The 13,334-nt window shown below is 51.3% G+C and overlaps 1 protein-coding gene across 1 annotated transcript; it reads left to right on the top strand.

The window, feature by feature from the left end:
* Positions 1 to 1,939: 1,939 nt before the first annotated feature.
* Positions 1,940 to 6,177, top strand: Nkx6-3 (NK6 homeobox 3). The gene is made up of 3 exons (XM_041673505.1): positions 1,940 to 2,324; positions 4,593 to 4,762; positions 5,944 to 6,177. The coding sequence occupies exons 1-3, from the start codon at positions 1,940 to 1,942 to the stop codon at positions 6,175 to 6,177; spliced, it is 789 nt and encodes a 262-aa protein (XP_041529439.1).
* The last annotated feature ends 7,157 nt before the right edge of the window (positions 6,178 to 13,334 follow it).

Here is a 13,334-nt window from a genome sequence, read left to right as displayed (position 1 = left end):
GGTGCATGGTCAGCAAGATGAACAAGGCTGCAGAGGTGAGAGCCGAGACTGGCCAAAAGTTAAGAGACAAGAGAGTGTCTCAGAGAGTTGCTGAGAGCTAAAATCCTTTGAAGGCACACCGTCAAGAGGTATTAAAGACAGGACTAGAACAGGACAACCATCCTGTTGATGGCTTAGTGGCTGACGTCACTCCAACAGGCAGAGCCCTCGGGCCTGATCATGTGAGAAGGAACTTCTGCAAAGAAGAAGGACATTCCTGGCTCAGCGAGCCAGGCTTCAAGGGTAAATTAGAATGGGCTGTTAAGTGGGTTTGATTCTGAAAGTAAAACTTGCCATAAATTAGAAATCCATTATCCAAAATATAGTCTCTTGTACAATGGTTAACACACACACACAGTCTTTTTTAAAAAATTAAAAACAACTCTTTCTCATGTTTTTCCTAATCAAAACTTGTAGAAAGATCATCTCACTCTTTGTAAAATTCTCTCTGTTTGTCACCCAGATCAGCCATGCCATAGAGAGTATTCCCTACGTCACAGTCGGATTCCACACAGCAGCCAGCCTTCCCTGTATCAGTCCTCTGCCTCAGAGAAGGCTAACAAAGGAAAGACCCTGCCTCTAACCTGTGAAAACACAGACCCCACCCCCACCCCAAACCCCAGACCAGGAAAAACTCACTTTGTCCTTGTCATTTCACATTTTTGGAGAGTAACTTCAGGAAAGAATGTTGAATCTAGAGAATAACCTAGAAGGCGAGCCCTCATTCCCCTGTGCCTCAGTTTCCCTGTTGTCAAATGAGAGCTTGCCCCCACAAGAACCAGCAGATTGAAAAAAAAGATCCATCGGAAACAAAGCCCACGGTGCTCTTAGATTCGGTTTAGTCCCAAGTCTCAACCCAACTGCCCTGCTTAGGAGTCTGCCTCAGGAGCACAGGGCCCCTCACATGAGAAACTTCACCCAGGACATCAGACAGAATACTGAAGAGACCAAGAAAGACTGGCTGAAGCAGGAACATTTATACAGCTACCCCTCTCAGCCTCGGTGGAATGCCCCTCTCACACCCATACCCCTGCAACTCTAGGAGCTGCTGCATGACCCACCGCCCCAAGCCATTTTGTGAGAAGTTTTTCACCCTGGGTCCTCAGGTGGGAGACATTTGCATTACCCCAGAGCAGCCCCTGCTCAGGCCCGACTTACCCTGTCTTGGAGGAGGAAGGGGATTGATACAGGGGCAGCTTGAGCCGGTGACCACTGAGCCAGTCCTTCTCTCCCTCAAGGGAGCAAATAAAGACTTCCGCAGGAGCCTCCAGTCCCTACCTCCAAACACCCTCCTTTTTCCTAGATACTGGACTTGGGTAAGCAAGAGGAGCCTCTGACCATGCACAGGGCGTCTAGAGCTAATTCTTTCACACATGCACACGCACGCAAGCACACACACACACACACACACACACACACACACACACACGGATCGGCTGATTTACAGTCAATCTTTCAAAGTGCAATTTGTCTAGGAGAAGCCAATGTGAGGCCCATGTGGGCTCCAACCAATGGCGGCAGAGCGCTCGCAGCTCAGCCAGTCTCCGGTCTGTATTCTAATGGGCCATATCTTTATCAAGGAAATGTCCCTTCCCTGAACTTAAAACTTCTGATGGAGGGCCCCCAGACTCAGAGTGCTCTGAATTGGGTGCTCTGAATATAGGGAACACCCGTCCTTAGACCCAGCTGACAGAGGGAAAAAGCGTAAGGCTTCCCGCCTTCTCTGGACACCTGACTTCCGTGCCCCATCTCTAAGGAAGGACCGAGCCAGAGAACAGTCAGAGGCCGGGGTGGGATGGGGGGACTCTGACTCTCCGAACCTGCCGTAAGATTCTGGGCCACCATTTGAGGCATTTGGACTTTAAGGGCTTTTGCCCTCCTACTCACTGACCTGTAGACCATGGAGTCCAACCTGCAGGGGACGTTCCTCCTGAACAACACACAGCTGGCCCAGTTCTCGGAAATGAAGGCTCCCGTGTGCCAGTACTCGGTGCAGAACTCCTTCTACAAGCTCAGCCCTCCGGGACTTGGCCCCCAGCTGGCCGCTGGGACGCCCCATGGGATCACAGACATCCTGAGCAGGCCGGTAGCCACTCCAAACAGCAGCCTCCTCTCTGGCTACCCCCATGTGACAGGCTTTGGTGGACTCAGTTCCCAGGGGGTCTACTATGGCCCCCAGGTGGGGAGTTTTTCCAAGGCTGGGAACGAGTACCCCACCCGGACCCGGAACTGCTGGGCGGATACAGGCCAGGACTGGCGAGGCGGCGCTCGACCATGCAACAACAGTGAGTACAGGACCTTCACCCCAACCCCAGCCTGTCCCTGGGAGGAGGCCAGAGGTAGGGGGGGTCTTTCGGAGGCTGGACTGCAGTGTGCTGTATCTCACCACAGCGGCCGCCATTACACAGCCCAGCCTGACACTTGGTCCATTTCCTCAGGTCACATCAGAACTGAATTCCACCTTCTCGTACTCTTAACCCACTTCCACCTAACACGGGTGTCTGAACCCCACCTTATCCCGTGCCACTTCAGTTACCCTTCAAGGGATTTTGTGTGTTCCAGGCCCACTTCACCCTGTGCAGTATCCAGCTGGCAGCTCAGTTTGCTTCTTCCCGGAGTCCTACAGCCCCTTCACACAAAGCAGGCAAAAGCTACCCTGGTGAAGAAAACTTCCTGAACTAAAGTGCCCAGTTTTGCATGGCATCCTGGCATCCTCCCAAGACCCACTGAGGCCCCGTTCCATCCAGAAGACATCCTGCTCCATGTCAGCAATGGCAGTGATGATAGCCCAGCCTTCAGGGACAACAGAACTAAGTTGACCTTGGCCCTGACTGCTGGGGGGCCCCTTACCCCACCCATACCTCAGACTCAGGTTTCTGAGAACTGGAGTGGAAGGGGTGGGTATTATGCCAATCAGGGATCCAGGAAGTGACAGGAGCATGTGCTAGGGAAACACACTGGGAGAGTGTGGCAGTGCCTTCTATGACTATTGTCGGTCCACTAAAACTCTGGGTGGGATAAACATGGTGGGGACAAAGGGAAATCCCCCCTCTTCTCTTCAGTCTCTAGCTGCCCCACTGCAGAAGGACGCAATGATGGAAATCCCCAAAGTTCTTGTACCCCATGTGCCCAAATGACAGCTACCTCCCTCAGACAGACCTCATCTCTTGGAACCTATTGTACAATCTAGTTTGGGGTACTATATAAGCCCAAATTGTCTTTCCCACACTCCCCCAACCTGTCCTACCCCTCAGTCCTGAATGCATGCACACATCGGAAATCAGCCAGAAAACACAAGGGGAGAGAGAACTAGTGATGGCCACCATTCAGGACAGCGATGGGTCAGTCTGTGGGTCAAATGTCCCTTTCACAGGGGTTACGTATCAGATATTTACATCATGGTTCATAACAGTAGCAAAATTACAGTTATGAAATAGCAATGAAATAATTTATGGTTGAGGGTCGCCACAGCGTGAGGAACTGTATGAAAGGGTCACAGGGAGGTTGAGAGCTGCTCTTTAAGAGGCGTCCTTTTCCTCTTTGTTGAAGTCTCGGCCTACAGTGAGCACAAGGGACCCAAGCTGCTGGACCACACTAAGAACGAACACATGGGTACTCTGTTAGCTTTGAGCCTCAGGCTCCTCCGTGAGCAGTCAGTCCTGACTGAGTTTGGGGTCTCCAGCCTCTCCAGAGGACTCTGGCACTCCGACACCAGGCTGTACAATAGATCCCAAGAGGTCGGAGGGAGGGTGGGCTTCTAGGCCGGCTGCCGGGCAATGCAGCCCCGAGGGATGCATGGGGCCCGAAGCTTGGCCCTCCGTGCTTTTTTTTTTTAATTTATTTATTTATTAAGGATTTCTGCCTCGTCCCCGCAACCGCTTCCCATTTCCCTCCCCCTCCCCCGATCAAGTCCCCCTCCCTCATCTGCTCGAAGAGCAATCAGGGTTCCCTGACCTGTGGGAAGCCCAAGGACTGCCCACCTCTATCCAGGTCTCGTAAGGTGAGCATCCAAACTGCCTAGGCTCCCACAAAGCCAGTACGTGCAGTAGGATCAAAAACCCACTGCAATTGTTCTTGAATTCTCAGACCTGGGAAGCTGAAGTCTCTAAAGAAAAGGAAGTGGGAAGGAATTCAGAGGCCCTGGAGGTCTGATGGCAGGTGGAAGGTACTCATGCCTATCTTGGTGGAAGAAAGGGCATTCTTATCTTGGAGTCTTGGCTCAGAAAATTCCCATATGTCCCTTAGGGAAGGCAGCATTGGTGAAATGTGGGAAAACTAGAAGGGAAGGCACAAGGCGCAGTTCTAAGTCCTCGGTGTCCCATGTATCTATAACCTGGTGCAGCTGCCCTCTAGGGGGCCTGTCCACCCCGGTGTGGTAGAGATCATGGTAACTATTATATGAATACCAGAAGTGTTACTCAACTGGCAGCTGTCGCCACATTCCTGTGACTCAGTGGCTTCTCTGTGGAACACATCCCTGTGGAAGACCCAGGACAGGCACACATCAGGTCTCTCCTCACCCCGCCAACCTTTATTTTCCTTCCTCCTACCAGCCCCAGACCCCCTGAGTGACACCATGCACAAGAAAAAGCACACACGCCCTACCTTCACAGGCCACCAGATCTTCGCTCTGGAGAAAACCTTCGAGCAGACCAAGTACCTGGCTGGCCCAGAAAGGGCGAGGCTAGCATACTCCCTGGGCATGACAGAGTCCCAGGTCAAGGTGAGTCTGAGCGGGAGAAGGTATCTGCCTGGCAGCCAGGCATCTGCCAGGGTCAGAGGCCACTAGGTGAGAGGAAGCATTTCTTGTCCATATTACTGTAGAGATTACAATAATTCCTAATAGCCCCCCAGATGACAGCTGTCTCCCCAGCCCATCAGATCCTGTAAGCAGTACTTCCATTAAATTTCACCCTGTCATGAAGTCACTGTTATATTTTACAAATAAAAGGACAGGGACAGTTCATCCAGCCTGGTGTTTACGGTTTTCCAGCCATCAAGGGCATGCAGAGGCAGATCTGAACCAAATTCCCTGGGACACTGACCAGCCCGCCAGTTTTCCAGTCTTTAAAATGAAATTAATACACCCTCTGTCCCCACCCATGCAGAGGAGGGTGGCAGAGATCAGCCACAGACTTCTCTACACCTCACGAGCAAGCAACCGGCTCCCCACTTCCACCTCCTCAGGCTTCCGGGACAAGCCTTCCCATTGCCCCATCAGTCCGGCCACACTTTGGGTGGGGACCCGGAAGAAGGAAGGTTGCCAGAAAGGCAACCTCCATGAAGAAGTGTGAACAGGTTCATTTGGGAGGGTTTGGGGGACAAAGTGGGGAACTACCTCAGCAGATTGTCACAGCCAGGAGAGAAGGCTGTGGAGCAGAGATACACGGCGATGACCTGGGCTCCTGTCTCCTGTTTGTTCGCCTCTTTAGGGCTCCACAGTCTTCAACCATCTCAAATAACATATTTACTGGCCTTTGTTGTTTTTCTAGGGAGCAATTATTCATGAGCTTCCTGGGGCTCTATAAAGCCAAAAGAGGGGCAACCTTATTCATTCATTTCGTTTTGTTTTGCTTGCGGGAGGTGGAACGGAAGACCAGGGCATGCTAGGCCCGGACTCAACCATCACTCTGCCCTGGGTCCCAGGGAGGACTTTAGTCAATGACATTTCACGGGCTTCCGCTCAGATGCCCAGACAGCGCAAGGGGGAAGCTACTATAGCTCAGGGAGGGTTGCTGCCGGAGGAATGCGCCACACTTTTTTGTTTTATTTTACCGCCCCCCTCCGAGTAACGTAAATGTCAGGCCCCTGCACGATGCAGCCCTGCCTGGTCCGTACACGACTCTGGGGCAGCGAGGGGACCTCGCAGTGGAGCCCGCTCTGCACCCCGGTCACTCTTTGCAGGTGTGGTTCCAGAACCGTCGTACCAAGTGGAGGAAGAAGAGCGCCCTGGAGCCCTCATCCTCCACGCCTAGGGCCCCGGGCGGTGCAGGCGGGGACCGCGCGGCCTCGGAGAACGAGGACGATGAGTACAACAAGCCGCTGGACCCGGACTCGGACGACGAGAAGATCCGCCTGCTGTTGCGCAAGCACCGAGCCGCTTTCTCGGTGCTTAGCCTGGGCGCGCACAGCGTCTGACCCCGGGCCCGCCGCGCAGGCCGGCCTTCCCCTCCCCTTTCCGTGCAGCCAGCTGAGGGCGGGGGGCAGAGAAGAGGAGCGCCTGGGGAGGGGGAGATAAAGAGGAAAGAAGGAAAAAGAGGAGGAGGAGGGAGCGAGAGTGATGGAAGGGAAGAAAGGAATGATGGTGGGCGCATCAAGGGAGGAAATGGTACACCTTTCTGCCGTGTCTCCCTCCCTGAGCCCCTTGCCGGTTCAGTCCTGCGAGAACGTGAGCAGGCGTTTTGCAGCAGGGAACCTGGCTGTGGAACTCTCTGGATGCGTTGATAATCCCCCTAGGAAACAGCTGGTTAGGGAGTCAACAGGTACTGCCCCAGTCAGCGGCTGTGACTGCAGAGCCGAAGATGAGGTCCAGGTGTGCTTCCGAATGCTCCCACTGGTGGGGGCAGGAGGAAATCGCACCTCTGAGAGAGAGTTCTGAAAACAGAACCCTGGTGGCCTCCTACTGCACTTTACTCTGAATGGCGATCCCTCCGTAACAAGGATGACATTGACTGGAAAAGGGAAGTGGGGGAGACAGGCAGAGGCGAAAACAGATGAGAGAACCCTAAGGTTTTGTTGTCCCTGGGAGTTACCCCATCAAAGCATTCCTGGGTACCAAAGGGCATCAGAGCTTGAGGGCACCTCATCAGGAAGGAGAGAAGGGCTCTGAAAGCCACACCCCTCCAACAGGGTCACCAACCGGGTAGAGCCCCAGGCAGGACAGGAGATTGAGGACCGTTGGGTACCCACTGAGTCTCCTTTCCCAGCCCATCTTGAGGCCTAGCCCTGTCCTAATGTCTTCTGTCCCGGGTATGATTGCGCTCCTGGCTGGGAGAGAGTGGGCTGACCATAGAGGAGTGCAGCCCAGAGGAATCAGGATGTACCAATTCTCATTGGCTTTTAAAACAAAACTAAAATAAAGCTTAAGATCCCAGAAACGTCCTCGCGGCTCCCGCGCTTCTGTGAAGAAAATAATGACAGTGGTCTCTCGTGTCATGAAATTATCTTTGGGCTGGAGAAATGGTTTAGCTCCTAAGATCGTCTGCTGCTCTTCAGGAGGGCCTGTGTTCGGTTCCCAGTTATAGGCAGCACACAACTGCCCTGTAACTCCAGCGCTAGCTGATCCGACGCCCTCTACTGGCCTCCTCAGGTACTGCATGCGTGCTCGCAAACGCACACACAATTAAAAATAAAAATAATTTTTTTTGTAAAATAAATAAATCTAAAAAAGATGCTGAAGCCATCAGTCAAAAACCCAATTGTTACCTTCAGTCACAAAGGGACTTCTAAGAGGCTCTGTGTTTAAGCAAACAAACCCCAGAACTTTCTGGAGACATGAGTTCTCCTTCCTTCCTTTCGCATCACAAACGTATCAGAGTTAAGGGGAAGGGAACAGGCCAGTCCTCATGGCAGCCACAGAATCTTCCCTGACAGGCAGCTCAAGCGCTAATAGGTGACCACAGATTTGGGGCACAGTTCTCAAGTATGCCGTTCATACTAGAAGGGCTTGGCTCATGCATTAGATTAGGGGTTCAAGAACACTGAGGTGGGCTCCCATGTTGAGTATGTGACTGATTAAGAAAGTTATTAATTCCACAAAAAGACAGAACAGTGGGAGCTCTGAGCAGAGTTCCAGACCAGGAGTTCTGGCCATGAGGCTGAGTGCAGGCCCTGTCTAGATTTCAGGAGACGGGGGTGCCATGAGAGTGCTTCTCAACCTGTGGGTCATGACCCCTTGGGGACCAAATGACCCTTTCATAGGGGTCATCTAAGACCACTGCATATCAGATATTTATATTAGCAAAATTACAGTTGTGAGGCAGCAATGAAAATGATTTTATGACTGGAGGTCACCACAACATGAGGAACTGTATTAAAAGGTCACTACATTAGGAAGGTTGAGAACCACTGTCCCAGCCCACATAACTGACAGCGTACCATAGTGTTTGCTTACGGATTCCTGGGCAACAGGGGGTGGAGGGAGGTTCAGCCCTTAGCCGCTGTGTGTTCATCACACACGTACCCAGACAGCTGAGGTTTATAATCATTCTTAGGGGGAAGGAGGGAGAGTGTAGACACACAGACAGCGATGGCAGGGTGCCAGCCACGTCTTTTACTGCAGCTATGGGGGCAAAGAGAGGGAAAGGCCTGAATAGTCTCAGCTCTAACCGAATCCTCGCAGGCCAGGAGAGGATAGGCACCTGCCAATGTCATACCAGGTTCAGAATGACCATACCCTGACAGCAACGATCAAAAAGAGGGGCAAACAATGGGCTGCCACTTCTGGAACCTGACCCCATGCTCAGGCCATCCTCGGGTTTGAGTGTGGAGATTCATAACCCTCCGAAGTGACACAGCACAGAGAGGCCCGTGGACTGAGTTCGGCCGTCCTCTCCATCCTTGGGGTGGACTGTTTACTCATCTCTGGGACTTAGTTTACTCATCCGTAAATGGGGTAATAATTGTGCTACCGGTGTAGGGCTGAGTAAGACTAGAATAAACAAGCCTGGCGTGGCAGAGCAGGTCTTTAATCCCATCATTCAAGAGGAAGAGGCAGGTGAGGTCAAAGCCAACCTTTGTTTGTTTACATAACAGTTCCAGGCTAGCCAGGACTCATACTGAGCTTCTACTTCAGGAAGACAGTGAAACTTATTGAAAGCAAGGAACCAGGGAAATCAGGTGGCTTGCCGGGCATTATCCTGCTTGACCCAGGCTGACTCCAGAGTGCCTACTTTTAACTATGATAAAAACACAATAATAAAAAGTAAGGAATGGGGGCTGGAGAGATGGCTCAGTGGTTAAGAGAACTGCCTGTTCTTCTAAAGGTCCTGAGTTCAATTCCCAGCAACCACATAGTGGCTTACAACCATCTGTAATGAGATCTGCAGGCATGCATGTAGGCAGAATACGGTATACACAATAAATAAAATAAATCTTTAAAAAAATAAAAATAAAAAATAAAAAAAGTAAGGAAAGGGGCTGGAGAGATGGCTCAGAGGTTAAGAGCACTGCCTGCTCTTCCAAAGGTCCTGAGTTCAATTCCCAGCAACCACATGGTGGCTCACAACCATCTGTAATGGGGTCTGGTGCTCTCTTCTGGCCTGCAGACACACAGACAGAACATTGTATACATAATTAATAAATAAATATTAAAAAAAAGTAAGGAAAAATGAAACTTTAAATAACAAAAATAGATTATGATTTCAGAATGACCTGGTCGCAAACACCTGTAACCCCAGCACTTGAGAGGCTGAGGCAGGAGAGTATGAGTTTGAGACCAGTCTACACTTTTACTGTCAGTGCCTTCATCAGATGAGAAATTCAGAAGTAGGTTTTTCTGTAGAGAGCAAGAATAACTGCGTCCAAAGTAGAGAAGAAACCAACTAGGTGACAACCTTTGTGCAATGAAATTTTGTGTGAATTTTTTTAAAGGAACAGTCTAAGCGATAGGGTAAACTCTTGTCTAAAACAAAACAAATTATTAATAAAAAAAAAAGCCATTGAATGAAAATCAGGACTGGGACACAGTTTGGTGGTAGAGGAAGTCCACCCTGGGTTCAATCCTCAGTCCCAAAGCTAAGTAAATAAAGGCAAGATTAAAAGAATAATAACACTAAGACAGGAAAGAAGGAGGGCCAATTAAATATACGTACATATGTGTACATGTGCTTGCTTGTGCATGTGTGTGTGTGAGCATGTGTGTGTACAAGACTCCCATTCAGTCACATCCACAGCAAACAGTCTGAAGAGGATGTCTCATCCAGATTTCAATTCGCATTCCCCAGGACTGGGGATGAGGCTCAATGCCTCTCTGGTGTACACAAAGCTCTGGACCCAGTGCAGCACTGAAGGGAAAAGTTGGTCTCAATTTGCAGTTTCCTCCTGGTTAGCTGTGGTAGGAGTTTTCAGGTATTTGTTAGTCACTTACCTTCTTTAGAGAAGCATTTCTCCAAGTCCCTTAAGTTTTACCCGAGCTGTTTGCTATCTGGCTATTGAGTTGAGTCCCTATATAGTCTGGGTACGAACCCTTTCGAATGTGTCGCTTGAACGTACTTTCCCATAATGATGGAGAATTATGATCAACAAGCTGACTAGGAAAATAATAGTTTATGCAGGAATAGAAAACAGAAGGAGAAACTGTCCGGGTCCTGAGACCACAGAGTCAATGCTGATCCACTGACTTCCGCTCTGTAATCCTGCTGCCTTTCAACGTGGAACGTTTCCTCCTCTCCCTTGAGGAGGGACCACGGCCGATATCTGCTTAGGCAGCAAGTCCTGTTTGCTAAAGGTAAAACTGTCTTAACTAGAAACCTGCAAATCTCAGCTCCTGGAAAACCTGCTCAGATCTTGGGGAAAAAAGATCTCCTTTGGGGCAGAGATAAAAATGCCACCCCAAGACGATCACAAGATCAAGACAATGCCTAACCGCATAGAAACCAGGAGGTAGTTCTGGTTTAGGCGGAGCCAGTACTCCTGCCTTCACGTCTTCAGGGTTGGTTCTCCCACACCTAAACCTTCAGGGCTAGTTCTACTGTGCTGCCCAGGCAAGGTGCGGGGACCTCTCTCCTGAGTGCTGCAGCTGATGAGGGGCGGGAACAGCTCTTCCGCTTTTAGGACCTCAAGGCCAGCTCTTCACCAGCCTCAGGCATTGATGGGGGGTGGGAGTCACCCACCTCTCTCCCCTGCCTATGCTGCCACACGACAGATGAGCAGCGAGAACCGCTCTCCCATGCTTACAACATCGGGACTGACTCACCCACATCTCTACCAACAGGGTCAGCTCTACTGTGCTGCCCAGGCAAGGGGCTGGGCACACGTTTTTGAGTGCTGCAGCTGGTAAGGGAGAGTGAGCTTGCTCCCTGTCACTGGCAGTAGGGGTGAGGGGTAAGGTGGTGCATCTCTCTCTCCCTGCCACATCACTGCATAGCAGACAGCAGCGGGGAACAGCTCTTCCACACTCACAGCTTCGGGGCAGGCGCAGCTACACCTCCGCCAAAAGTACGCTGCAGGTTTTAATGCCACTTTGAAGGTGAGAGAAAGGATGTTGCAGTGCGGTGGAGGGCTGTGATGAAACACCATGACCAAAGCAACTCAGGGAGGAGAGGGTTTATTTGACTTACAGACCCTGAGTCACAGGCCACTGAGGGAAGCCAAGGCAGGAACTCAAACTGGGCAGGAACCCAGAGGCAGGCGTTGACGCAGAGGCCGTGGAGGATGCTGCTCATGGGCTTGTTTCTCGTGGCTTGCTCAGCCTGCTTTCTCATAGAGCCCAGGGCCACCAGGTGCCCAAGGGCGGCCCCATAATGGCTCCCCCCCTCCCAGTCAAATGCTAATTATGAAAATGCCCCACAGGCTTGCCTCCAGTTGGATCTCAGGGAGGCATTTTCTCGGCTGAGGCTCCCTCTTCTCCAATGACTCCAGCTTGTGTCCGGTTGACACAAAGCTAGCCAGCATGCTTGGCTCCGTTGCTTTGAGTCTGAGGTGAGGCAGGCGTGATGGTAGAGTAGAGAGCCCATGGTTGAGCAAAGCTGCTCCCTCACGAGGGCCGAGAAGCCGAGAGAGAGAAGGATCAGTATCCTTCAAGAGCGTACCCCAAAAGACCTAAAACTCCGGTTAGACCACACTCTTAAGAGTTTCTACCACCTCCCAATGGAAATCAAGCAGTTAACACGTGGACTTTAGAGAGTGCAGACCCAGATCACGACTCCTCTGGATGATATGCCGTGGGCTGTTCGATGAGGCTAACCAAGTCATGGAATTGCCACTGCTCTGTAGTACTCCTGTGACATCACCTCCTGGCCGGGACTCCTCACTCTGACACTCTTCGCCAGGTGCCACACTGATTTGAGCCTTCCTGTGAACCCCTCCCTCACTCCGCAGGCAGACAATGAACCATTTAACCACGCTTCCCACCCAAGTACAAGGGTTCACATACTTGGAGAGAAGGGCAGGTCAGCCCCTAGGTACTTTTGAAACCTACTGGGGAGGGGTTCTTATAAAAACTACTCCATCGGGGCAGGACACAGGCAGCTTCCAGTCCTTAATCAGCAATTCTTCCCCTGCCCTGGCCCGAGGAGGACCAACAGCAGTTGGCAGGATGGTGTCTCCACGGTCAGCCCAGAAACAGTGTACAGAGTCCTCATGGGGCCTCTCCCGGCAGGAAACAAGCCCCATTAGTCTTACTAACCTGAGGGTAGTGCATTCACCTGGCCAAGCGTGTGTCAACAGGAAGCCAGTGTTTGCTTCCAGCTCTTATGTCTTCCCTTCACTGCAGAAAGTCCAGGGTGAACTGGGCCAGATGCCAGACCAGTCAGGAAAAAAGAAATCAAAAATACAGATGCCAGCCTGGGTGTGTTAAGAATGGTAGTAAGCAGGCACAGGAGGAGACAGAAATCCTGGCCTTGGGCTAGGTGAGGGGGCACCAGGCACAACCAGGACACATGGACTAACAAGGTATCCAGGACTGATCTCCATGCCGAGGGCTGTACCAGGCAATATGTAGCTCTGAAGGCCGAAGAGGACAGTGACAAAGGAGGGGCTGTTTATTGAGCACCTAGAGTGTGCCAAGCTTTATACAGGCTGGCACACAACCTCCAAGAATCCTACACAGCGGTATTCTTCAGCAATGATGCGACATCAGAGTTCAAAAAATGCAATGGGTTAGTATCAGGTCATATACACAGAGAGGGTAGACATGAACCCAGGTCTAACTCCAAAGACAGTCTTTCCTTCCCCTACGAGATCTCTTCTTTTTCTCTCTTTCTCTCTCCCTCCCTCCCTCCCTTCATCTCTCTCTCTCTCTCTCTCTCTCACACACACACACACACACACACACACACCCCACACTTCACACAATGAAAATTGAACCCACACTTATGAGGTCAAGTATTAAAAAAAAGGCCCTTCTGGGTCACTGCCCACTCCCCTCACACCCCAGGAATGCCTGGAGGTGGGAAGGTCAGGGAGAGGCCGAGAGGGTGGGTGCTGGGCTGTGTGCATGCCAGTGTGCCCAGGGGAAACCCAACAGGATGATAGGATCTCTTGTTTCCAGAGCAAAGCACCAATTAAACACAAGGCAGGTGTGAGCAAATAAAGCCGTGGCATCCAGAGAGAAAAATCAATACTAGATTATACAT

The sequence above is a fragment of the Microtus oregoni genome, unplaced genomic scaffold, assembly GCF_018167655.1.
Source record: "Microtus oregoni isolate MIOR12 unplaced genomic scaffold, Mior012 000024F_ref0000369, whole genome shotgun sequence".
NCBI lineage: Eukaryota > Metazoa > Chordata > Mammalia > Rodentia > Cricetidae > Microtus > Microtus oregoni.
The sequence above is the reverse complement of the archived record's forward strand: the minus strand, read 5'-3'. Positions and strand labels throughout refer to the sequence as shown.